Raw genomic sequence first — 24,257 nt, forward strand, 5'->3', positions numbered from 1 at the left:
GTTTCTTGGTAAAGGTTTATTGTTAAAAATGAGATCTGACTTTTTTGGTTCATTTTCTAAAAATTTTATTTATTTATTATTTTTATTAACATACAATGTATTATTTGCCCCAGGGGTACAGATCTCTGAATCGTCAGGCTTACACATTTCATAGCACTCACCATATTACATACCCTTTCCAATGTCCATAACCCAACCACCCTCTCCACACTCCCCTCCCCCCCAGCTACCCTCAGTTTGTTATGTGAGATTAAGAGTCTCTTATAGTTTGTCTTCCTCCCGATCCCATGTTGTTTCATTTTTTCTTCCCTACCCTGCAATGCCCCCTACTTTGCCTCACAAATTCCTCATATCAGGGAGATCATATGATAATTGTCTTTCTCCAATTGACTTATTTCATTCAGTATAATACCCTCTAGTTCCATCCACATCATTGCAAATGGCAAGATTTCATTTCTTTTGATGGCTGCATAGTATTCCATTGTATCTATATATCACATCTTCTTTATCCATTCATCTGTTGATGGACATCTAGGTTCTTTCCAGAGTTTGGCTATTGTGGACATTGCTGCTATAAACATTTGGGTGTACGTGCCCCTTTGGATCACTGCAATTGTATCTTCAGGTTAAATACCCAGTAGTGCGATTGCTGGGTTGTAGGGTAGTTCTATTTTCAACTTTTGAGGAACCTCCGTGCTGTTTTCCAGAGTGGCTGCACCAGCTTGCATTCCCACTAACAGTGTAGGAGGGTTCCCCTTTCTCCGCATCCTCGCCAGCATCTGTCATTTCCTAACTTGTTAATTTTAGCCATTCTGACTGGTAAGAGGTGGTATCTCATTGTGGTTTTGATTTGTATTTCCCTGATGCCGAGTGATGTGGTGCATTTTTTCATGTGTCTGTTGGCCATCTGGATGTCGTCTTTGCAGGAATGTCTGTTGATGTCTTCTGCCCATTTCTTGATTGGATTATTTGTTCTTTGGATGTTGAGTTTGATAAGCTCTTTATAGATTTTGGATACTAGCCCTTTATCTGATATGTCATTTGCAAATATCATCTCCCCTTCTGTCAGTTGTCTTTTGGTTTTATTGACTGTTTCCTTTGCTGTGCAAAAGCTTTTGATCTTGATGAAATCCCAATAGTTCATTTTTGCCCTTGCTTCCCTTGCCTTTGGTGATGTTTCTAGGAAGAAGTTGCTGCGGCTGAGGTCGAAGAGGTTGCTGCCTGTATTCTCCTCAAGGATTTTGATGGATTCCTGTCTCACATTGAGGTCTTTCATCCATTGTGAGTCTATTTTTGTGTGTGGTGTAAGGAAATGGTCCAGTTTCATTCTTCTGCATGTGGCTGTCCAATTTTCCCAACACCATTTGTTGAGGAGGCTGTCTTTTTTCCATTGGACATTCTTTCCTACTTTGTCGAAGATTAGTTGACCATAGAGTTGAGGGTCTGTTTCTGGGCTCTCTAACTGTTCCATTGATCTATGTGTCTGTTTTTGTGCCAGTACCATGCTGTCTTGATGATGGCAGCTTTTTAATACAGCTTGAAGTCTGGAATTGTGATGTCACCAACTTTGGCTTTCTTTTTCAACATTCCTCTTGCTGTTCGGTGTTTTTTCTCATTCCATATACATTTTAGGATTATTTGTTCCATTTCCTTGAAAAAATTAATGATAGTTTGATAGGGATTGCATTAAATGTGTAGATTGCTTTAGGTAGCATAGACATTTTCACAATATTTGTTCTTCTAATCCATGAGCATGGAACATTTTTCCATTTCTTTGTGTCTTCCTCAATTTCTTTCATGGGTACTTTATAGTTTCCTGAGTACAGATTCTTTGCCTCTTTGGTTAGGTTAATTCCTGGGTATCTTATGGTGTTGGGTGCAGTTGTAAATGGGATCGACTCCTTAATTTCTCTTTGTTCTGTCTTGTTGGTGTATAGAAATGCAGCTGATTTCTGTGCGTTGGATTTAATATTCTGACACTTCACTGAATTCCTGTATTCTAGCAGTTTTGGACTGGAGTCTTTTGGGTTTTCCACATAAAGTATCATATCATTGGCAAAGAGTGAGAGTTTGTATACTTCTTTGCCGATTCAGATGCCTTTAATTTCTTTTTGTTGTCTGATTGCTGAGGCTAGGACTTCTAGTACTGTGTTGAATAGCAGTGTTGATAGTGGGCATCCCTGCTGTGTTCCTGATCTTAGCGGAAAAGCTTTCAGTTTTTCCCCATTGAGAATGATGTTCGCTGTGGGTTTTTCATAGTTGGCTTTGATGATATTGAGGAATGTACCCTCTATCCCTACACTTTGATCAAGAAAGGATGCTGTACTTTGTCAAATGCTTTTCCAGCATCTATTGAGAGTATCATATGGTTGTTGTTCTTTCTTTATCAATGTATTGTATCACATTGATTGATTTGCGGATGTTGAACCAACCTTGCAGCCCAGGAACAAATCCCACTTGGTCGTGGTGAATAATCCTTTTAATGTACTGTTGGATCCTATTGACTAGTATTTTGGTGAGAATTTTCACATCTGTGTTCATCAAGGATTTTGGTCTGTAGTTCTCTTTTTTGATAGGGTTTTTGTCTGGTTTTGGGATCAAGGTAATGCTGGCCTCATAAAATGAGTTTTGAAGTTTTCCTTCTGTTTCTATTTTTTGGAACAGTTTCAGAAGAATAGGTATTAATTCTTCTTTAAATGTTTGTTAGAATTCCCCTGGGAAGCTGTCTGGCCCTGGTCTCTTGTTTGTTGGGAGATTTTTGATGACTGCTTTAATGTCCTTACTGGTTATGGGTCTGTTCAGGTTTTCTATTTATTCCTGGTTCCGTTTTGGTAGTTTATATGTCTCTAGGGATGCATCCATTTCTTCCAGATTGTCAAATTTGCTGGCATATAGTTGCTTATAATATGTTCTTAAAATTGTTGGTATTTCTTTGGTGTTGGTTGTGATCTCTTCTCTGTCATTCATGATGTTATTTATTTGGGTCCTTTTCAGCCTTTGCTGTGGTCCAAAGATTTTGAATAGTTATGTTTTCATTTTCATTTGTTTCCAAGAATTTTTTGAATTCTTCTTTAACTTCCTGGTTGACCCATTCATTGTTTAGTAGGATGCTCTTTAGCCTCCACGTATTTGGGTTCTTTCCAACTTTCCTCTTTGTGATTGAGTTCTAGTTTCAGAGCATTGTGGTCTGAAAATATTCAGGGAATGATCCCAACCTTTTGGTACCAGTTGAGACCCGATTTGTGACCCAGGATGTGATCTATTCTGGAGAATGTTCCATATGCACTTGAGAAGAATGTGTATTCTGTTGCTTTGGGATGGAATGTTCTGAATATATCTGTGATGTCCATCTGGTCCAGTATATCATTTAAGCCCTTTATTTCTTTGTTGATCTTTTGTTTGGATGGATCTGTCTATTTCAGTGTGGGGGGTGTTAAAGTCCCCAACTATTTTGCATTATTGTCAACGTGTTTCTTTGATTTTGTTGTTAATTGGTTTATATAGTTGGCTGTTTCCATGTTAGGGGCATAGATACTTAAAATTGTTAGATCTTCTTTTTGGATAGACCCTTTGAATATGATATAGTGTCCTTCTCTTATTATAGTCTTTGGCTTAAAATCTAATTTATCTGGTATAAGGATTGCCACCAGCTTTCTTTGATGTCCATTAGCGTGGTAAATTCTTTTCCACCCCCTCACTTTAAATGTGGAGGTGTCTTTGGGTCTAAAATGAGTTTCTTGCAGACAGTATATTGATAGGTTTTGTTTTTTTAATCCATTGTGATATCCTGTGTCTTTTGATTGGGGAATTTAGCCCATTTACATTCAGGATAACTATTAAAAAATATGAATTTAGTGCCATTGTATTGCCTGTAAGGTGGCTATTACTGTATATTGTCTCTGTTCCTTTCTGATCTACTACTTTGAGGTTCTCCCTTTGCTTAGAAGGACCCCTTTCATAATTTCTTGTAGGGCTGTTTTGGTGCTTGCAGTTTCTTTTAATTTTTGGTTGTCCTTGGAAGCTTTTTCGCTTTCCTTCCATTTTCAGTGATAGCTTAGCTGGATATAGTATTCTTGGCTGCATATTTTTCTCATTTAGTGCTCTGAATATATCATGCCAGTTCTTTCTCATCTGCCAAGTCTCTGTTGATAAGTCTGCTGCCAATCTAATATTTCTGCCATTATATCTGACAGACTTCTTGTCCCGAGCTGCTTTCAGGATTTTCTCTTTGTCACTAAGACTAGTAAATTTTACCGTTAGGTGATGGGGTGTGGACCTATTTTAATTGATTTTGAGGGGATTCTCTGTGTCTCTTGGATTTTGATGCTTGTTCCCTTTGCCATATTAGGGAAATTCTCTATTATAATTTGCTCCAGTATACCTTCTGCCCCCCTCTCTCTTTCTTCTTCTGGAATCCCAATTATTCTAATATTGTTTCATCTTATGGTATCACTTATCTCTTGAATTCTCCCCTCATCGTCCAGTAGTTGTTTGTCTCTTTTGCTCAGTTTCTTTATTCCCTGTCATCTGGTCTTCTGTATCACTAATTCTCTCTTCTGCCTCATTTATTCTAGCAGTGAGAGCCTCCATTCTTGATTGCACCTCAATTCCTTTTTTGATTTCAGCTTGGTTAGATTTTAGTTCTTTTATTTCTCCAGAGAGGGTTTCTCTAGTATCCTCCATGCCTTTTTTGAGCCCAGCTAGCACCTTGAGAATTATCATTCTGAACTCTAGATCTGACATATTTCCAATGTCCGCATTGATAAGGTCCCTAGCCATTGGTACTGCCTCTTGTTCTTTTTTTTTTTTGTGGCGAGTTTTTATGTCTTGTTATTTTTGGATCACTTCTTTTTTTATTCTGTCTCTTGAACTAATAATTTCTAGATGTATCTACTGAAAAACAACAACTCATTTGCCTGTTTGTCCTCCAGAATCTGGCCTCTTCCTCATTTATACTCCAGCATGAATCTTGTAGGTCCTTACAGAGTCATTTCATGGGTCACTCTATGGAGCACACACAGCTTTCAGTCCCTCTTCTCATCATTTTCCCATGGAAAGGAATCCACTATGGAGCTCATGACACTGGACCTTCTTCCCCTGGAAATGGCACGGTATCATGATGCAGGAATCGGCTGGGTTTGGAGACTCGCAGGGCTGTGTGCCAGAGATAGAAACTGGTTCATTTTTTAATTATACCAATAAATTTAAGAGTGGTTATTTGACCGTACTCCAGATAATTGATGTAGTCGTTCTTAGTGGAATCTTTGGGAAGTAAGAGTGGAACTGCCTCTCATTTAATAGGTTAATAATTATGGGTATTTTGGAATAGCTGCAGTATTTATTAGGAAGTTACCATCATCAAAAGTAAAATGTTTCTATCTGTCCTTATCATATATACTCAGTTTTTTTTGTTAATATAGGCCATTTTAGAAATAATAAACATGTACATTAAAAAACTAAAAGTATATACAGAATAAAGTTTCTCAGGAATATATTTCTGTAATATTTGTAGAAGAATACTTTTTTTTTATCATTTCAGAAGAGTCAGCTGAAGCCAGATTCTTCTGGAATGTTTGCTTATTGCTTTTTAGGTGATGTATACACAGACCTGAATGTGAATATATACTACCTTTTCATTAATATTCATCTTTAAGTCTTGAATGGATCTTAGGAAAACTCATTTGATGAATGCTATAAAAATAATGCAGATTAAAAAAAAGAAACCTTAGCGAAGTTAGAGAAGATAATTTAAGTAGAAGATTTGGGGCTGTTGGGAAAATTGGAGTAATTTGAATGGGTTTGTGGATGATTACATGGTATTACTGTAGTAATATTTGTTCTGCTGTGGTTGTATCTGGGAATTTCCTTGTTTTTAGGAAATGAAGTGTTGGGAGTAGTGGGATATTATGTCTGTAACTGAGTCAAAAGATTTTGAAGAAAGTGTGTGTGTGCCTGCATGTATGTACATACTGGTGTGTGTGTTTAGAGATGGAGTAAGACAAATGTAGTGAATTGCCAATGATTGGGGAGTGTGGGAGAACGATATTTGGGAATTCTTCATACTGTTCTGAAAACTCTTTTAAGTTTAAAATTATTTCAAAAATTAAAGTTAAAAAGATTTAGGTTGGGAAATGTTTTAAAGTATTCCATAAAAGGAGGCTGTATTTATAGGTATTTAGAACTATAAGGAACTTTGGAGATCTACTTAAACTCCCTTTGTTTTTACAAATGAGCCCTTGAGAGTGTGGCAGATTAGATTTAACAGTATTCTAATGTGGACTTGGTAAGTACTAATCAGTAGGACTAAAATTTTTTCTTGAAGGGTCATGAGGAAGCCACAGTCTCTTAGTAAGATTTGTTATTTTATTTTTGCAGCGTGGTCAGCAAACCTCATATCTGAATATATATATATATATATATATATATATATATATACACACACACACATATATATATATTTTAAAGATTTTATTTATTTATTTGACACAGAGAGATCACAAGTAGGCCGAGAGGCAGGCAGAGAGAGAGAGAGAGAAGAGGAAGCAGGCTCCCCACTGAGCAGAGAGTCCGATGCGGGGCTCTATCCCAGGACGCTGGGATCACGACCTGAGCCCAAGGCAGAGGCTTTAACCCACTGAGCCACCCAGGTGCCCCTCATATCTGAATATATTAAAGCCATATTAATACTCAGAGAAGAAAAGAAAAACTTAGAGGTATAAACTTTGAAATGGTTTATATATTTTTTTTAAAAGTTTTCATTTATTTATTCATTTGTCAGGGAGAAAGAGAGCATAAGCTGGAGGAACTACAGGCTGAAGGAGAAAAACAGGCACCCCGCTGAGCAGGGATCAGATGTGATGGGGGTTGGGAGGCGTGAGGCCTCTATCCCAGGGATCCTGACCTGAGCCAAAGGCAGGCGCTTATCCCACTGAACCATCCAGGTGTCCCCTGGGTTATATGTTCTAATTAAAAATGGCTGGTTGGTTTTAAAAAATGGCAAGATTTTGGAACCCTATATTTTAAATTCCATTCCAGATCTTTACGGAGTAATGAAATAGTTCCAGCTAGTGTTTCCTTTAGTGCTGTTTTAAACATTTTGACATTGTAATTAAGCATTATGAAAAAGGCAGTACAATGTAGTAATTGCTGGTCCTTTTGACTAAGGATCACTGTAAAACAAACATTATATCATGTCTGATTGAGCCACATAGTGTAATATGTGAGGAGGAGCATTAAGAGCCTAAACTTCTTAAACAACAGCAAAAAAAACACAAAAGGAAACCAAGAAACTTAGGGAAGTGTTGGTTATGTCTGTTATCTTGATTGTGGTGATGGTGTCACAGGTGTTTGCATATGTCCAAATTCGTGAAATTATACAAATTAAATGTGTGTGGATCTCTGTATATTGGCTATGCCTCTAAGAAATCTGTAAAAAATAAACAAGAGAACATGAACTTGTTAGGAAAATTGAAGGTCAGTGAGAAGTAATTTTTTTTTTCTCTAATAAGAAAAAAGTAGTAAAGCCAATTCTAATAGAAATAAAATAATGCAGCAAAAGATTTCCTAGGATTCCTTCTATGGTGTATAGAGAACAACTTCATCTGGGATCTGTGTTAGAAGACTGTTCAGCTGAATAAAGTTCTTTTATCTTACTTTCATTATTTTGATTTGTATTTAATGTTTCTAGGTAAACAAAATTCTAAAACAGCCTAACAATTTGGGGTAGGATTTATAAGTTTCTATTTGGAAGGTTTACAAACACTAGTTAACTGGATCACTACCAATTTGCAGAGACTTGGTAAAACTAATTCATAAGATCACCATGAACATACTTAACCACTTCATTGAACTAGTGAGACTTTGCTTTGTTTTTTAAAGTTAATTCTTTTTTTTAAGATTTTATTTATTTATTTAACAGATAGAGATCACAAGTAGGCAGAGAGGCAGGCAGAGAGAGAGAGAGGAGGAAGCAGGCTCCCTGCTGAACAGAGAACCCAATGTGGGGCTCGATCCCAGGACCCTGGGATCATGACCTGAGCCAAAGTTAGAGGCTTTACACTGAGCCACCCAGGCGCCCCTGTTTTTTGTTTTTGTTTTTGTTTTTTTTTTTTTTTAAGATTCTATTTATTCATTTGACAGAGATCACAAGTAGTCAGAGAGGCACTCAGAGAGAGAGAGAGGAGGAAGCAGGCTCCCCATTGAGCAGAGAGCCTGATGCGGGGCTCGATCCCAGGACTGTGGGATCATGACCTGAGCTGAAGGCAGAGGCTTTAAGCCACTGAGCCACCCAGGTGCCTCAGCCGCCGCTGTTTTTTAAAGTTAATTCTTTTTTTTTTTTTTTTTAAAGATTTTATTTATTTATTTGACAGAGAGAAATCACAAGTAGGCAGAGAGGCAAGCAGAGAGAGAGGAGGAAGCAGACTCCTTGCCAAGCAGAGAGCCCGATACAGGGCTCTATCCCAGGACTGTGGGATCATGACCCGAGCCAAAGGCAAAGGCTTTAACCCACTGAGCCACCCAGGTGCCCCTTTAAAGTTAATTCTTAATGATATTAGTCCCCTATCGTATTCTGTCTCATGTAGATGTATGTATGTGTATATATTATAGTATAATGTAAACTCATATGTGTGTGTGTGTGTGTGTGTGTGTGTGTGTGTATAAGTGAAGACACCTATTCATTGTTTTCTCTACATGCTGAGCCCTAACAGATGTTTGGTACAACTGCAGCAGGTATCAGTTGTTGCTTACGACTGCTGGAGAAAAAAAAGTTGTGTGATTCCTGCCTCCTTCCTGACATTTTCAGCAGAGCCTGTTGCCTTAACTTGGGTTTGGGGTTTTTGGCAATATGAAAATGGCAGGGTGGAGGGAATAAGCATGTCAATTTTGTTGAATTCCTTCATTCTAGATCTGTTTTTAGAAAACACATGTGCTATGTATAGAGCCAGTACATATCTCAGTAATTCCATTTCCTGAGCTGTGCAAATGTTGTGCATGTTACCAACCTTTCTAAACCTCAGTTGCCTCATCTGGTAAAATGGAGAAAATAAGTACTTTTACCTCATAGCTTGGGTTTGAGGATTGACTGAAATATATGCGTATAGAAAACAACTATAGCAATATCTAGCACATGGTAAGATCTGTGTGTTTGTTATTATCTCGGAGTGTATTTATCATTTGGAATTATTTTGCAGAGGAACTAGGAAAAAATTGATGGGCTATTGATGTTCAGGTAACAGAAATCTTTTATTAAACTTGAGAAATAATTAGAATGCTATTTGTATTTAAGCAGTAGAAAGAAAATTATTTTTAATATTGGTATTTGTTTTGTTTTAATAGGTATCAGCAGATGTTGCATACGAACTTGGTCTACCTTGCTACAATAGCAGATTCTAATCAAAATATGCAGTCTCTTTTACCAGCAGTAAGTACCTTTAAAATAGTGTGAAGTAGACAAAATCTTATATAGAGTTATGTACAGGATAAAACATTTTTGTTTAGTGATTTTGAAGTTTTGTTTAGTAAATTCTGCCTTCTGAGAACATCAGGGTATTCTTCTATATGATCTAAAAGCTTCATTGTTTTGTTTTCATATTTAATGGAGTCGATTCACCTAGAATTGTTTCCCTTCCTGAAGAAGTTATATCCATTCATCCATTCACCCACATCTTCACCCACCTGCCTACTTATTTATTTATTTATTTTAATTTGTAATTGCACATATAATTTAAGAATAAGCATGTAGTATTTCAAAGCAAATCCCAGGCATCATATACTTTCCCTGGTAAATACTTCAGTATGCATCTCTAGCAGAGAAGCAACAGTATTCCACCCAACAAGAGTAACCAGAGTTTCTTAATGTCTTTATTATAACCAGGCTATCTTTAGTTTTCACTGATTGTCTTAAATCACCCAAATGTTTAAATGATTTTTTGCTGCAGAATCCAGATAAGGTTCACATGTTGCATTGGTTGATATGTGTTTTAAGTTTCTTTGAATCTGTATCAGTTAAACTTTTTTATTCTCCATTTATTTGTTGAAGAACTTGGGTATCTTATATCTGGATTTGGCTAAATGTATCCTCATGGTCCTTTAATGTATTCTTCCATTTTATCTCTTATTTCCTATAAACTGATAATTAAGTAGAGAAGCTTGATTAGAGTTAGATTCAGTTTTGTGTTAAGAATATTTAATTGAGGGGCGCCTGGGTGTCTCAGTGGGTTAAAGCCTCTGCCTTCGGCTCGGGTCATGGTCCCAGGGTCCTGGGATCGAGCCCCATATTGGGCTCTCTGCTCAGTGGGGAGCCTGCTTCCTCCTCTCTCTCTGCCTGCCTCTCTGCCTACTTGTGACCTCTGTCAGTCAAATAAATAAATAAATCTTAAAAAAAAAAGAATATTTAATTGAGGGGCGCCTGGGTGGCACAGTTGGTTGAGTGTCCGACTCTTGATCTCAGCTCAGATCATGATCTCAGGGTTGTGAGTTTAACGACTGTGTTGAGCTCCACTTAAAAAAGAAAAGAATATTTCATTGGTGGTGCTGTGTTGCCTATTGTATGTATAACATCAGGGGGGAACATTTTGGTTGTTCCATTTTTAGTAATGTTAAGATTGATGAATGGTGGGGTGCCTGGGTGGCTCAGTGGGTTAAGCCTCTGCCTTTTTCACTCAGGTCATGATCTCAGGGTCTTGGGATCGAGCCCCATCAGGCTCTCTTCTCAGCAGAGAGCCTGCTTCTCCCTTTTTCTCTGCCTGCATACTTGTGATCTCCCTCTCTGTCAGATAAATAAATAAAATCTTTAAAAAAAAAAAGCAGTTCTTTCTGGAAATTTAGATTTCTAAAAAAGATTGATAAATGGGATAGGGTGTCTGGTCGGCTCATTCAGTAGAGCATGCAGCTCTTGATTATGAGTTCAAGCCCTAAGTTGGGTGTGAAATCTACCTAAAGAAAAAAGAAGATTGATTGATGGGCACAGTTGATACCATCCTGATGACTCTATTATAAATTTCGCCATCAACCTTTCATTTAATGGTTTTAGCAGTCACTGATGCTTGTTGGCCAGATATGTTATTTCATATTTGGGTCACAAATGATGAATCTCTAATTTTATAGTTCCTCCTGTATTTATTAGCTGTACTTCTTTTAAAAAAGAAAAAATCCTTTCATCAAGTATTTGGTTATCCTGAGATAGAGAGTCTCTATATGAGAATCATGATTAAAGGCTGTTTTCTAGCCTCTTAACAGTTTTCAGAATAACAAGTTGGCCCCTAGCAATCTGTGAAAGTGACTAGTGATTTTTTTTTATTATTGTCATCTAAACATACACGTTTTGTATTTTTAATGTGTCCATTGGAATCTTTTTTTTTTTTTTTTTTTTATACTCAGGTTATCTCCACTTTGGTCCATGAGAGCCTGTTCATTTGGCTACTGTGTCCATCTGACATGATTCAAGTATTCTTGTATAGCTTCTTTTCTTTCAGGATTTGAGAGACCTGTCAGGCTGACTATATTTTCTGCCCCAGAACTATTCTGCCTCAGCTCTTCTTTTCAGGCAGCACTTTTTCAGTGGGAATTGATATTTAGAGACCACATTTTGGATGTTTGGGGCATTCATTATTACCAGGTTTTCATTGTTTCTAGGTATTTTTGGTGAACAGAACTAGTAAACACATTTTTTAGGAAAAGAAATAAAGTGTTGAATTAGTGCTATTTCCCTTCAGGAAAGGTTTTTTCCCTTAGCTTTCATTTCATGTATAATCTCTTCCGTCTTATTCTAAAACTCTTGGTACCTTAATGACATTATTATGGTTGTTTATTTGCTTCGTACTACTACCTATATAAAGTAATTTCAGTGTAACAATCAAGCTTGCCACTAACAATAAGATGTTTGTCCTTAAGATGTATCCCACTAGGAATATATAATACATTTCTTTTTGACTGTGAAATACTTCATTTGGTTATTGCTTTGAACTTGATTACCAGCTAGGTGGAATTTTTTTTTGTGAATGGTGTGAGGAATGGGTTCAGTTTCATTGTTTCCATATGGATAGTTTTCTGTTCCAGCATTATCTATTGGAAAAACAAAATAATAACTTCTCTTTGTTTTGTCATGCCACCTCTATCTATATATATCAAATGTGCATATATATGTGGGTGTCTGATCTCTGTTCTGTCTCATTGGTATGTTGTTATAAATTCCACCGTCTTTTCACACTTGTCATTGTCTTATAAGTCTTGATGTAAGAGAAGTTCTTCTTAAGTTTTTCAAAAGTATCTTGGCTATTGGTCCTTTGCGTTTCCATATGTCTTAAAAATCAGCATGTCCAACATAATTTGTTTTGATTTTCGTTGAGATTGTCTTGACTCTAAATGAATTTGGGGAGAATTTTTATCTTCACAATATTGAGTCTGTCAAATCATGATCATTGCATATATTTTCACTTATTTAATCCTGTAAATACCTTTCAGTGGAGTTTTATGATTTTTCCTGCAGAGGATTTGTACATCTCTCATTGGACTTATTGCTAGGCACTTCATATTTTTTGAGGCTATTTTAAGAGTCTGTTTTTTAAACAAAGTTTTATTTTCTAACTGCATTTGCTATTTACATGGAAATTCAGTTGGTACTGAATTTCACAGTCTTCTTCAACTCTTACTTCTAACAGTTTTCCTTTAGATACCTTCTGTTTTCTATATTCACGAACATATTTGTGAGTAATGAGTTTTGTTTCTTTCTTGCCGATCCTTACACCTTTTATTTCTTTCTCTTGCCTTACTTCTCTGGCTAGGACCTCCACTACTTTCCTGAATAGAAGTGGTGATAGAGGACATCTTTATCTTGTTCCTGATCACAAAGGGAAAGCTTTCACTGTTTGACTGTTAATAAGTATGATGTTTGCTGTAGGTTTTTGTAGATGCCTTTTATCAGATTGAGGAAGTTCCCTTCTGTTTCTGTTTTGCTAAATAAGAGTTTATATCTTGAATGGATGTTAAATTTTATTAAATGCTTTTATTGCATCTAATGAGATGATCATAAATTTTTTCTTTTTTAATCTGTTAATGTGAATTACATTGATTTACTTTTTAATGTGCAATCCATCTTGCATTCTTGTAATTAACCTACTTTTTCATGACCCACTTGGTCAGGTTCTTTGCTTTGAATTGGTTGTGGTCTCTTAAAAAAATTGCTGTATTCAGTTTGTTAAAATTTTGATGAAGATTTTTATGTCCTTGTTCTTGGGTGTAATCGACCTTGAATTTTTCCCTTTTTAGAATGCTTTCGTCTGAGTTTTATTTTGAGGTTATGTTGGTTTTATAAAATGAGCTGGAGAATTCTAGTTTTTCTTACGTGGAATAGTTTGTACGACAGAGTTACTGTTTCTTAAATGATTGGTGTACTTCTTTAGAAAAGCTCTCTGGGTCTGGAGTTTTCTTTGTGAGAAGGCTTGTTACTAACTCAATTTCTTTATTGGTTGTAGCACAATTAATAACATTTTGTGAGTTTCTTATTTGGTAAATTGTACTTTTTAGCATTTACTAAATTTTCAGATTTATTGGCATAAAGTTCATGAAATATCTTTCTTATGTCCTCAGAATCTGTGGTGATATTTTTTTTATTTTTCACATAGTTTATTTTTATGCCTTCTCTTTTAAAATGTTTTTGATCATTCCTGCCAGTTGTTTATTGTTTTTTTTTTTTTTCCTTGTATGTGTGTGTGTGTGTCTTTTCAAAGAATCAGTTTTTGGCTTTGATTTTCACAGTGACAACATTTCCAAAACTTTCTGTTCTACCACATTAAACTTAAAAATTATTGAGGAAATATAAAAATTATTGAGGACTCAGGGGTGCCTGGGTGGTTTAGTTGGTTAGGCGTCTGCCTTCAGCTCAGGTCATGATCTCAGGGTCCTGGGATTGAGTCCTGCATCAGGCTCCTCACTACTTCTGCCTCTGCCTGCTGCTCCCCCCGCTTGTGCTGGCTTTCTCTCTGTCAAATAAATAAAATCTTAAAAAAAAATTATTGAGGACTCTGAAGAACTTTATATGGGTTATATATATTGATAAATTGTAAGTTTTCCCAAGTTTTTAAATTAAGACTGAGAAAATTTTTAAAGTATTTATCAGTTCACTTAGAATGAACAATAATAATAAACCCATTGCATGTTAATGTAAATAACATTCCTTAAAGAAAAAATAACTATATCTTTTAGAACAGATTTAGTGATTAAGAAATAGTGCTGTTTAGTAATTTTGCAAATTTCTTTTAAATGTCTGACTTAATAGAAAACAGCTGTATTCTCATATCTACTTCTGAATTTAATCTAGTGTAGTATGTTTTGGGTCAAATAGAACAAAATCCAGTTTTGCTCAGATATGGAATTGGAAAAGTGAAGACTATATTTTAATAGCCTTTTCAGATTGTTGTACAGTAATCTTTGATAGTACGGAGGATCTCAACAAGTGTTTTTTTTCTAAAGGTTATTTGCAGTATGGAATCTGAAACAATATTAGTAGATTTTTCTTATTCTGGTACATTAGAGTTCATTGTCTCTCCTGCATTTTGGATGGATCTTCTAATCATGCATAATTTTGTAACATGCTTTGGTCATTTGGAAAGTATTAAGTGCATTGAGTTATGTACATCCTAAATATTGACATATTTCATTGTATGGTACCAAAAACCACATTTGTTGAAATTGCCACTAGTCTCATTAGAAGTTAAGTATTGGGATGCTGTCAAACTCAAGGCAGTAGATATAAGTTTGCCAAATTCCCAATTCTTGCCTGAAAAGCCAAGTTTAATCATAGGCAACAAATGCTGTTAGTTGTTTTCAGGCTTACTGTGTTCATTTTTGAGCCAATGTCTGCCAGATACCCACGTCTGGATAAGTATAGTTTGTCTACCAATTGTTCTTTCAGTTAAAAATGGTGTTCCATGAAAACTGTTGATCAGCAAGCAACTCAGTCACAGAATACTTTTATCATACTTTGATATGCAACAGATATATTATTTTCTCATCTTGTCCCAGAATATTTGAGTAATTTTTATTGTTTCATCAAGGACATTCTTAAGTGAAATGATTATTTTTTTAAACTACTAGTCTGGCAATCAACAATACAGTGATTTACTATAGAGATTGGTGCCTCGATTCATGCCAAGGCTTTTGGAGTTACACCCACTTACTTTCTTTTGCACCATTGTTTTAAATACCAACATGGCATAAAAGTATTGTTATGGAAGTAGTTTGACCTTCTGGACTCTAAAAGAGTCCAGAGGACCGCATTTTGTGAACTAATGCTCTTTTGCATGTTTTTGAGTGTGATTAACTTCTGAGCTTGTCTTTATTATTTCCTTTTACTTTCTTTTGTTATGTTTTGCTGTTCTTTTTCTGAGTTTTTTTTTTTTTTAAAGATTTTATTTATTTATTTGACAGACAGAGATCACAGGCAGGCAGAGAGGCAGGCAGAGAGAGAGAGAGAGGAGGAAGCAGGCACCCCGCTGAGCAGAGAGCCTGATGTGGGGCTCGACCCCAGAACTCTGGGACCATGACCTGAGCTGAAGGCAGAGGCTTTAACCCACTGAGCCACCCAGGCGCCCCTCTTTTTGTGAGTTTTGAGATGAATGCCTACTTTATCAGTTTTCATTTTTTAATGCTAATAATATGCATTTAAGGGAATAAATTTCTCCCTAGTCACAATTCTGATATGTAGTATATTCATATTTATTCAGTTCCAAATATTTTCTAATTTTCAGTGTTAAATTTGCTTTATACATGGATTGATAAGCACACTTTTTAGTTTCCAAACATATGGAAATTTTGTCATTTTTTTATTAATGTTTTCTGCCTTTATTGCCTGTGGTTACGTAACATTTTATATGATTTAGTTCTCTGGAATTCTTGGAGATTTGTTTTATGTTGCAGCATACAGTGACTTTTTACTGATGTTCTATGTATACTTATAAAGAGTATGTATTCTTTAGCACCTGGATGCCTGTATATGCTTATTGGATCAAGTGTGATAATCTTGCTTGAATCCCCTATAGCTTTACTGGTGTTGATTAACCATTCTGATGCTTTCTTTGTTCTATCAGTTACTGAGAGATATTTATTTAAAATACAGGGATTGTCTCTTTTTCCTTGTAACTTTTCCAAGTTTTTGGTTAATTTCACATTTTGAGGCATTGTTAGTAAGTACATACATATCTTAGGATATTACAGCTCTGGTTTTTTGTAACATTGTCATTTATGAAGTATTCTCCTCTCTGTGTAATAATGCATTTGGTCGTAATGTTTAATTACCTGATATTAGAGTAACTCAGTTGGTCTTCTTTAGTGTTTGCATGCTGTAGTCACCTTTCCATTCCCTCATGTTAGAGATATGAACACCATGTAGATTTTTTAAAAAAATCTAGTGTAGCAGTCTTTTAATTGGAATATTGAATGTAATCACTCATGTGTCTGAGTTTAAAGTTATCATCATACAGTGTACTTTCTGTTTGTCTCATCTGTTGTATATTCCTTTCTTCTGTTCTTTTTTGCCTTCTCTTAATTTTTTTATTCCTTTATTTCTCTTCTAGTTTGGAAATTATGTACTTATAAAATTATTATTCTTTCAGTGGTTACTATACTGTTTGTAATATGCATCTCAGACAATTCATGGACCCTTGGATACTTTTATTTCTGTTCATTCCTCAATGACTCATTTATTGTCATGCATTTTAAATCTTTACATGTTTACTCACAAATGATTTTTAAGATTTTATTTATTTGACCCAGAGAGAGAGATGCAGCAAGAGAGGGAACACAAGCAGGGCAAGCGGGAGAGGGAGATGCGGGGCTCCATCCCTGGACCCTGCGGTCATGACCCGAGCTGAAGGCAGATGCTTAACTGACTGAGCTACCCAGGCAGCCACAAATGATTTTTTCAGTTAATATTTGTTAGAGTTATCATCGTTGTTACCATTTCTGATGCTTTTAATTTCTCTCTTCATTTACAGCCTTTTTTCTCAGATCATTTGCTTTTCACTCCCTTAAGGACATATTTTAGTATTTTCTTTAGGACAGGTTTGTTCGTTGTTTGGTGATCTGAAAATGCCTCAATTTCACCATTGTCGTTACAGAATATTTTTGCCAGGACAGATTTCTAGCTTGTATCTATTAGAATATATAGTTGTTGGTACTACTATTTTGATGGTAATCTGTTTTTTGCTTTCTGAAGTCTTTTTCTGAAATCTTGCTGTATTCTCCATATGCGTGGAGTTCATTGATTTATCCTCCTTGGTGTGTGTTGAGATTGTTGAGATCTGTGAATTGATGTCTTTTATCAGTTTTGAGAAATTATCTGCTGGCTTTATAGACTGGCTAACATGTCCATAACAAATATTATCTGCCTTCCCATCCCCGCAAGTTTGGGCCCACCTCTCTGGATTTTCTTTCTTCTGAACTTGGCCTGATCATTTTTTACCCTTTGTCTGCTCTTCCATATCTTTAAACATATTTTTTATTTTATTTTTTTATTTTTATTTTTTTTTAAAGATTTTATTTATTTATTTCACAGAGAGAGATCACAAGTAGGCAGAGAGGCAGGCAGAGAGAGAGCGAGAGAGAGAGGAGGAAGCAGGTTCTCCGATGAGCAGAGAGCCCGATGCGGGACTCGATCCCAGGACCCTGAGATCATGACCTGAGCCGAGGGCAGCGGCTTAACCCACTGAGCCACCCAGGCGCCCCTATTTTTTTATTTTTTATTTGGTAGAGATCACAAGTAGTCAGAGAAGCAGGCAGAGAGAGAGAGAGGAGGAAGCAGGCTCCCCGCTGAGCAAAGAACCCAATGTGGGGCTTGATCCCAGGACCCTGGGATCATGACCTGAGCTGAAAGCACAGGCTTTAACCCACTGAGCCACCCAGGCGCCCCTCTTTAAACATATTTTTAAAATATTCGTTGCACTTTTTTGGTTGTTTGTGAAGAGTTGTTTGGATGTCCTAGTTTGCCATTACCTTAGATGATTCTTTTAAATGTTAGAATTGTATTCTGTTTTGCTGTCCATGGAATAACTAAGAGAATATTAGTTACTTTGGATTCTCACATAAAACTCTTTCTTTGGTGAGAGAACAGACACTTGCAGAATGACTACTATGCATTGACTCCCTTCAGTATTTCATCCTCAGAAGCCTTTAAGATATTAGCTCATTCTATAGTTGAGGAAATAGAGTCTCAGGTTAATTAACATGCTCAGGGACTCATAGTTGGTAAATGGTAAGCATGGGATTTGAACACTTGCCTTACTGAAAGCAGTTTGTGCATTATGCTATCATGTCTTGTTACTACTAGGATGGAAAGAAAATAAAATCCTGACCAGTTTGCTCTTAAGCTGGTGTATCCGGGTAGAAGTTAGCTAGGTCTTCGTAGAGTTTGAATCTGAATTTTAAAACCTGCAGTGTCTTGATTGTTCTCTTATGTTGTTATGTAAGTGAATGCCTTAATCATTTTTGGTTGTTTTCTTGGTCTAGCATTATTCTTGTACTTAGGTGTTAATTTTTAAAAAACGTTATATGACTGGGTCTGCTTATCGTTTGGGGACTAAAGTATAGGTTATAGTGGTAGGTTAAGAATTTAGCTTATCGGTGCACCTGGGTGGCCCAGTGGGTAAAGCCTCTGCCTTCTGCTCAGGTCATGATCTCAGGGTCCTGAGATCGAGCCCTGCATCGTGCTTTCTGCTTGACGGGGAGCCTGCCTCCCCCTTTCTCTCTGCCTGCCTCTATACCTGCTTGTGATCTTTCTCTCTCTCTCTCTCTCCTTCTCTCTCTCTCTCTCTCTGTCAAATAGATAAATAAAATCTTTAAAAAAAAAAAAAAAGAATTTAGCTTATCATTACCATGGTGACCTGTAATTGAGTCTTATCCTAGTTTCCCTGTTCTAGCACATCTGAAGATATGACAGATTCCCACCATGTTCTCATCAGTAACAACTAATTATGGCAGGGATTCAAGTCTCAGGGCATTGAGGGTGGAAAGGGGAACATTTCCCTTTAGGTAGTCTTATTTAGAATCATGTGGGTAGTTGGGAAGTGGTACTTTGCAAAATGTCCTCTGCTGAGTATCCCTTCTAGCTAACCAATTGAAATACTTTATGTAACTTATGATACAGTGCAAACTGGATTTTTTTCAGTTTGTCTTGATTTGAAATATTGTCTCCATAAAATGTAGAAATGTCTTAAAGCCTCAAACATTATATCCTCTCAAATATGTCTCATATTCTCTCTAGCTTTTATGTAGAGTACAAAAAATGTTTGGTCAGATCATGTATCTTGAGATTTAGTTGCTCATTTCTCTTGCCCATCTTCAGGAAGGTAGCAGTTCTTGAGATGCCAATGTGATAAAATTGAGCTTATCATAGAAATTCATTTTGGTACAACAAAACCTCCTAGAATTTACTATTCTGTTTTCACCCATTATGTTACAAACTTCTGAGTTTTTTGCATTTGTTTTTTATAGAATTTACATTTTTCCCTGTAGATTAAGTAGGATAGTAAAAATTTACCACTTATTCAGAGAAGGTATTACTTCCATCATGGTTAAGAACCATCATAAAGGAAAGAGATACATTTCATTACTACCCATTTACCATTATTTCACTGTTTTAATATGAGGTCACCATTTTACATCATATATTACTAATGAATATAAAAGCTGCCACGTGTATATTTTGAAATAAAATTTTTGCCTCCTAATGTTGGTCAAGGTTTAATTTGGAATACACGGCCAGATTTTCATTTAAAAATATGAGCCTTTTGGAGGTCAAGTTGCTTGAGATGTTTAATTAAAGGAAGAGGAGTTTTTGAAAAAATAGGAATAAATATATCCTCACAGTAGGAGGAATAAGAGAGAATTGAGCCAGTAAAGAAAAGTGGGGCTTTAGAGAGGGAAAAGAATCAGCTAGAAGGAAAGCAGTTGGATTGGAGGTAAAACAGGGAGGAAGGTAGATTTGGGAAAACTAGAGTATCAGTACATAATAAATACAGCCATTCTGCCAGAAGGGACAGCGTGCTAGTTAGTAAGTACAGTTTGAGGAATTTTGATCCTGAAAATGAACTGTATGTTTTCGGTTAAAAAAAGTTTTCCAGGGGTGCCTGGGTGGCTCAGTGGGTTAAAGCCTCTGCCTTCGGCTCAGGTCATGGTCCCAGGGTCCTGGGATCGAGCCCCGCATTAGGCTCTCTGCTCTGCGGAGAGCCTGCTTCCTCCTCTCCCTGCCTGCTTGTAATCTCTCTGTCAAATAAATAAACAAAATCTTAAAAAAAAAAAAAAAGTTTTCCAGAATGGAGTTTTTCACTTCATTTAACTAGTTGTGAGAAGGAAATAAGATTATATGTAGGTTTAACTTTCAGTTTGTTTCATGTCCCCCCGCCAAAGTGGAATTAGGTATTTAAAGTACTATTTCATGTATCTGGAACTAAGCTCCATCTAGCAAGCTTCTCCTGTTTGAAACAAAGTCAAGAATTCAAAAACCAGGAATAGATGGAAAACGATCTATAAGGAAAAAAATAACTTACAAAGCCAGTGCACTAACACTTAGGCATTTTATTTTTTTTTGTTTGGGCCCTATGTATTCTTAGTTCAAAAGCATTGTAAGTTCATTATATTTTTAACCTTATACATATTTTAGCAAGTTTGTTTCTTTAATTTTTTTTTTAAAGATTTTATTTATTTATTTGACAGACAGAGTTCACAAGTAGGCAGAGAGGCAGGCAGAGAGAGAGAGAGAGGAGGAAGCAGGCTCCCCGCTGAGCAGAGAGCCCGACATGGGGCCCGATCCCAGGAACCTGGGATCATGACCCAAGCCGAAGGCAGAGGCTTTAACCCACTGAGCCACCCAGGTGTCCCTGTTTCTTTAATTTTAAGCCTGTAGTTAGGACACAGTAAATCAGAAATGGGGAAGTATGGTCTATAGGCAGGCATACATATAAGAAGTATAACCAGCAAAGGTGGTATGGAAAGAGCAAATAGTTATAAAAAGCTGACATTGTAATTGGAAATGTGCACTAGGGGCTCCTGGGTGACTCAGTCATTAAGCATCTGCCTTTGGCTCAGGTCCTGGGGTCCTTGGGTCCCACATTGGGCTCCTTGGGGTCCTTGGGTCCCACATTGAGATCCCTGCTCAGTGGGAAGCCGGCTTCTCCCTCTCCCACTGCCTCTGCTTGTGTTCCCTCTCTCACTGTCTCTCTCTATTACATAAATTAAAAAAAGAAAAGAAAAGAAAATGTACACTACTTTAGCTCCCTTGGCATATGCACATGGGGCCCTGTTTATCTTGGTACACCTTGGAAGATCATTTGAATTGTAATTTTCAGCATTGCTATTACTTGCTGAAATAGCATAAACCATTAACACAATTATTTTCATATATAAACTAGGAATATTTTGCCATTAGAAAATATGACTATGTTATGTGTAAGTCTTTCCTTCTCAAACATACATTGAAGAAATTACATTTTTCAGTTTTAGCCAAATAATATTTATTTGTTTATTTATTTATTTTTGTCATCTGGTAGTATTAGTGTGTATACCAAGTGTTAGATCCCATTGGTTTAGGAAAGAATTATGAGAAAACAGTTTAAATTTAAAAAGTTTTTATTTATTTATTTATATTTTTAAAAAAGATTTATTTATTAATTTTAGAGGGAAAGAGCAAGTGAGTACACATGTGCATGAGTGGGAGGGGCAGAGGGAGAGGGAGAGAGAGTCTCAAGCAGACTCCATGCTGAACACAGGACTTGCTCTCACGACATTGAGACCTTGACCTGAGCCAAACCAAGAGTTGGACACTCAACCAACTGCACCAACCAGGTGCCCCAAGAAAACTTTTTTTTTTTTTTAAGATTATTTATTTATTTGATAGAGAGAGTGTGCTAGCAGGAGGAAGGGGCAGAGGGAAAGCACACTCCCCAATGAACAGGGAGCCAGACTGGGGATTTGATACTAAGATACTGGGGACTTGATACCAGGACACCGAGATCATGACGCTTAACCAACTGAGCCACTGAGGTGCCCCCCCAAGAAAAGTTTTTACTAATTTAATTTTTATTTGGGAAAAACTTGGGGAGTAAAGAGTCTTTCTATTGTAGTTCATTTGAAGACATACAATCTGGAAATAGTAAACAGAATTCAAAATTTTAGAGCTGGAAAAAACTTGGAAAAAACCTAAAAAAATCAGTCTAGTGTTTCTCTACCTTGGCTGGATATTTTAAAAGCTTCTCAGGTGATTCTAATGTGCGTCTAGGAATTGAAGACCTTATATTTCCATGCTTTTTCAGTGACATTCTGAGGATATGTAAATTAAAGAAATATTGCTGCTTTGATACTAGCAATGTCACTTGATGTTGTGTACCATGAATCATTTTTATAATATGGGGAAGATAATACTTATTCTATAATGTCATTATGAGAATTAAATAAAACAATTCATGGTGTCCAGCATGGAGGATGTACATAGGAAACACTGATGGTAATGAAGATGAAAGCAGTACATAATTAGTAAGTATAAAGAAAACAAGTCCTATTCAGGAGTATTTGAAGTAAGACTAGCAGGACTCAATTACTAAATACACATGAAGGGTAAGGGAGAGAGTTTGGAGACTTGACTGACAGTGACATTTCCTGAGATTGTCTCTTAATTTCAAAGGAAGATTGAAGACTAATAGGAATTGCTTGTCCTGCTTTTCACTTAATTCATTGAGTATTAAGTTTTTTTTGAATTCCTAAGAAAAAAAGTTGAAAAATTCCCCAGTTTAATTAGATAATACTTCTTGAATTTTGAGCTTATTGAAGATAATTTTTGCTTATTAGGTGTTCTTTACAAAGAATAAAAGTCTGGGCTATTAATAAAAATCGATTTAGAGGAAATACAGTAGTCTTATGTTTTATATCTCCTAAGTTGCATTTTTTTGGTGACGCACACTCTGTTCTCAGCACCCCTGGCAGCACCTGATTAGCCTTTCATCACACAAGATTTAATAACAGTAATAACATGTGGTCTTTATTTTTTTTACATATATATTTTTTAATGTATATGCGTAGTCTTTAGATTCAGTGCTGATAAAGCATCTGTTAAGGTAAATCATTGACTAAAATTTGGTATTACAGAATTCACTGCTTACAGATTTGATCCCCCTGAAGTGAAAGAAAACATGCTTAGAGTTGTGGAACATTTTACAGATTAGCAGAGTAGATTTCATTTATAAATTTTACCTTCATATTCAGCATAGGTAGTACTTTGATACAGTTAGAACATCAAAAACTACAAAAGGTCATAGGGAACCCCACTTCCATCTCTGTTTTAGATTATGCAAATAAGACCCACTATGAATACATACTTTCCCCTTTTCTGTGCAGGTGGAACCTTGCCATCCACTGTTGTGTTTTTTAAATTACATTTTTTTTTTTTAAAGATTTTATTTATTTATTTGAGAGAGAGACAGTGAGAGAGAGCATGAGCGAGGAGAAGGTCAGAGGGAGAAGCAGACTCCCCATGGAGCTGGGAGCCCGATGCGGGACTCGATCCCGGAACCCCGGGATCATGACCTGAGCTGAAGACAGTCGTCCAACCAACTGAGCCACCCAGGCGTCCCTTAAATTACATTTTTTATAAAAATGAAAGTGTTTACATTCTTAGAAGTATGGAAAGAACTTTCCTAAATATTGGCATCATTTTAAGAATTTTTAAGTTCTGAGTGTTTGATAAACATGATAATATGTATTTTTTTTAAGATTTTATTTATTTATTTGACAGAGATCACAAGTAGGCAGAGAGGCAGGCAGGGAGAGAGAAGAGGAAGTAGGCTCCCTGCCGAGCAGAGAGCCCGATGTAGGCCTCGATCCCAGGACCCCGAGATCATGACCTGAGCCGAAGGCAGAGGCTTAACCCACTCAGCCACCTAGGCACCCGATAATATATATTTTTAATCAGTATGATGTTAACTTTTTTCCTCCTTTGAAACTTTGTTGTTTGACTTCTCTGGTAGTTTTCTTTTTATCTTTCTAGCTGTTCCGCTTCTTATCTTTAACGTTCCCATCAATTGCTCATGTTCTGTTCTTGAACATCCTTTTACTATATACACTCTTTCTGGGAAATTTCATCCATACTCCTGGTTTCTTATATTCCCGACTTCAGATTCCACCTCTACTCAGTGACTCCCAAATGTGCATCTTCTTGGCTGAGTGTGAAACATGAATCCAGCTTGCAGTAGATATATCTGTTAGGATATTCCACA

The 24,257-nt window shown here is 36.4% G+C and overlaps 1 protein-coding gene across 6 annotated transcripts in view; it reads left to right on the forward strand.

Moving 5' to 3' along the window:
- SS18 (SS18 subunit of BAF chromatin remodeling complex) overlaps nucleotides 1-24,257 on the forward strand; it is a 92,537-nt gene that overhangs the window by 8,481 nt on the left and 59,799 nt on the right. For all 6 annotated transcript variants that reach the window (XR_007121881.1, XM_047697216.1, XM_047697215.1 and 3 more), the window contains exon 3: nucleotides 9,337-9,421. Coding sequence is in view for 5 of the 6 variants with exons in the window: in XM_047697216.1 (XP_047553172.1) it covers nucleotides 9,337-9,421 (85 nt within the window). In the remaining variant the exon portion in view is untranslated. The remainder of the gene's footprint in view (nucleotides 1-9,336; nucleotides 9,422-24,257) is intronic.

The sequence above is a fragment of the Lutra lutra genome, chromosome 12 (assembly GCF_902655055.1).
Source record: "Lutra lutra chromosome 12, mLutLut1.2, whole genome shotgun sequence".
Lineage (NCBI taxonomy): Eukaryota > Metazoa > Chordata > Mammalia > Carnivora > Mustelidae > Lutra > Lutra lutra.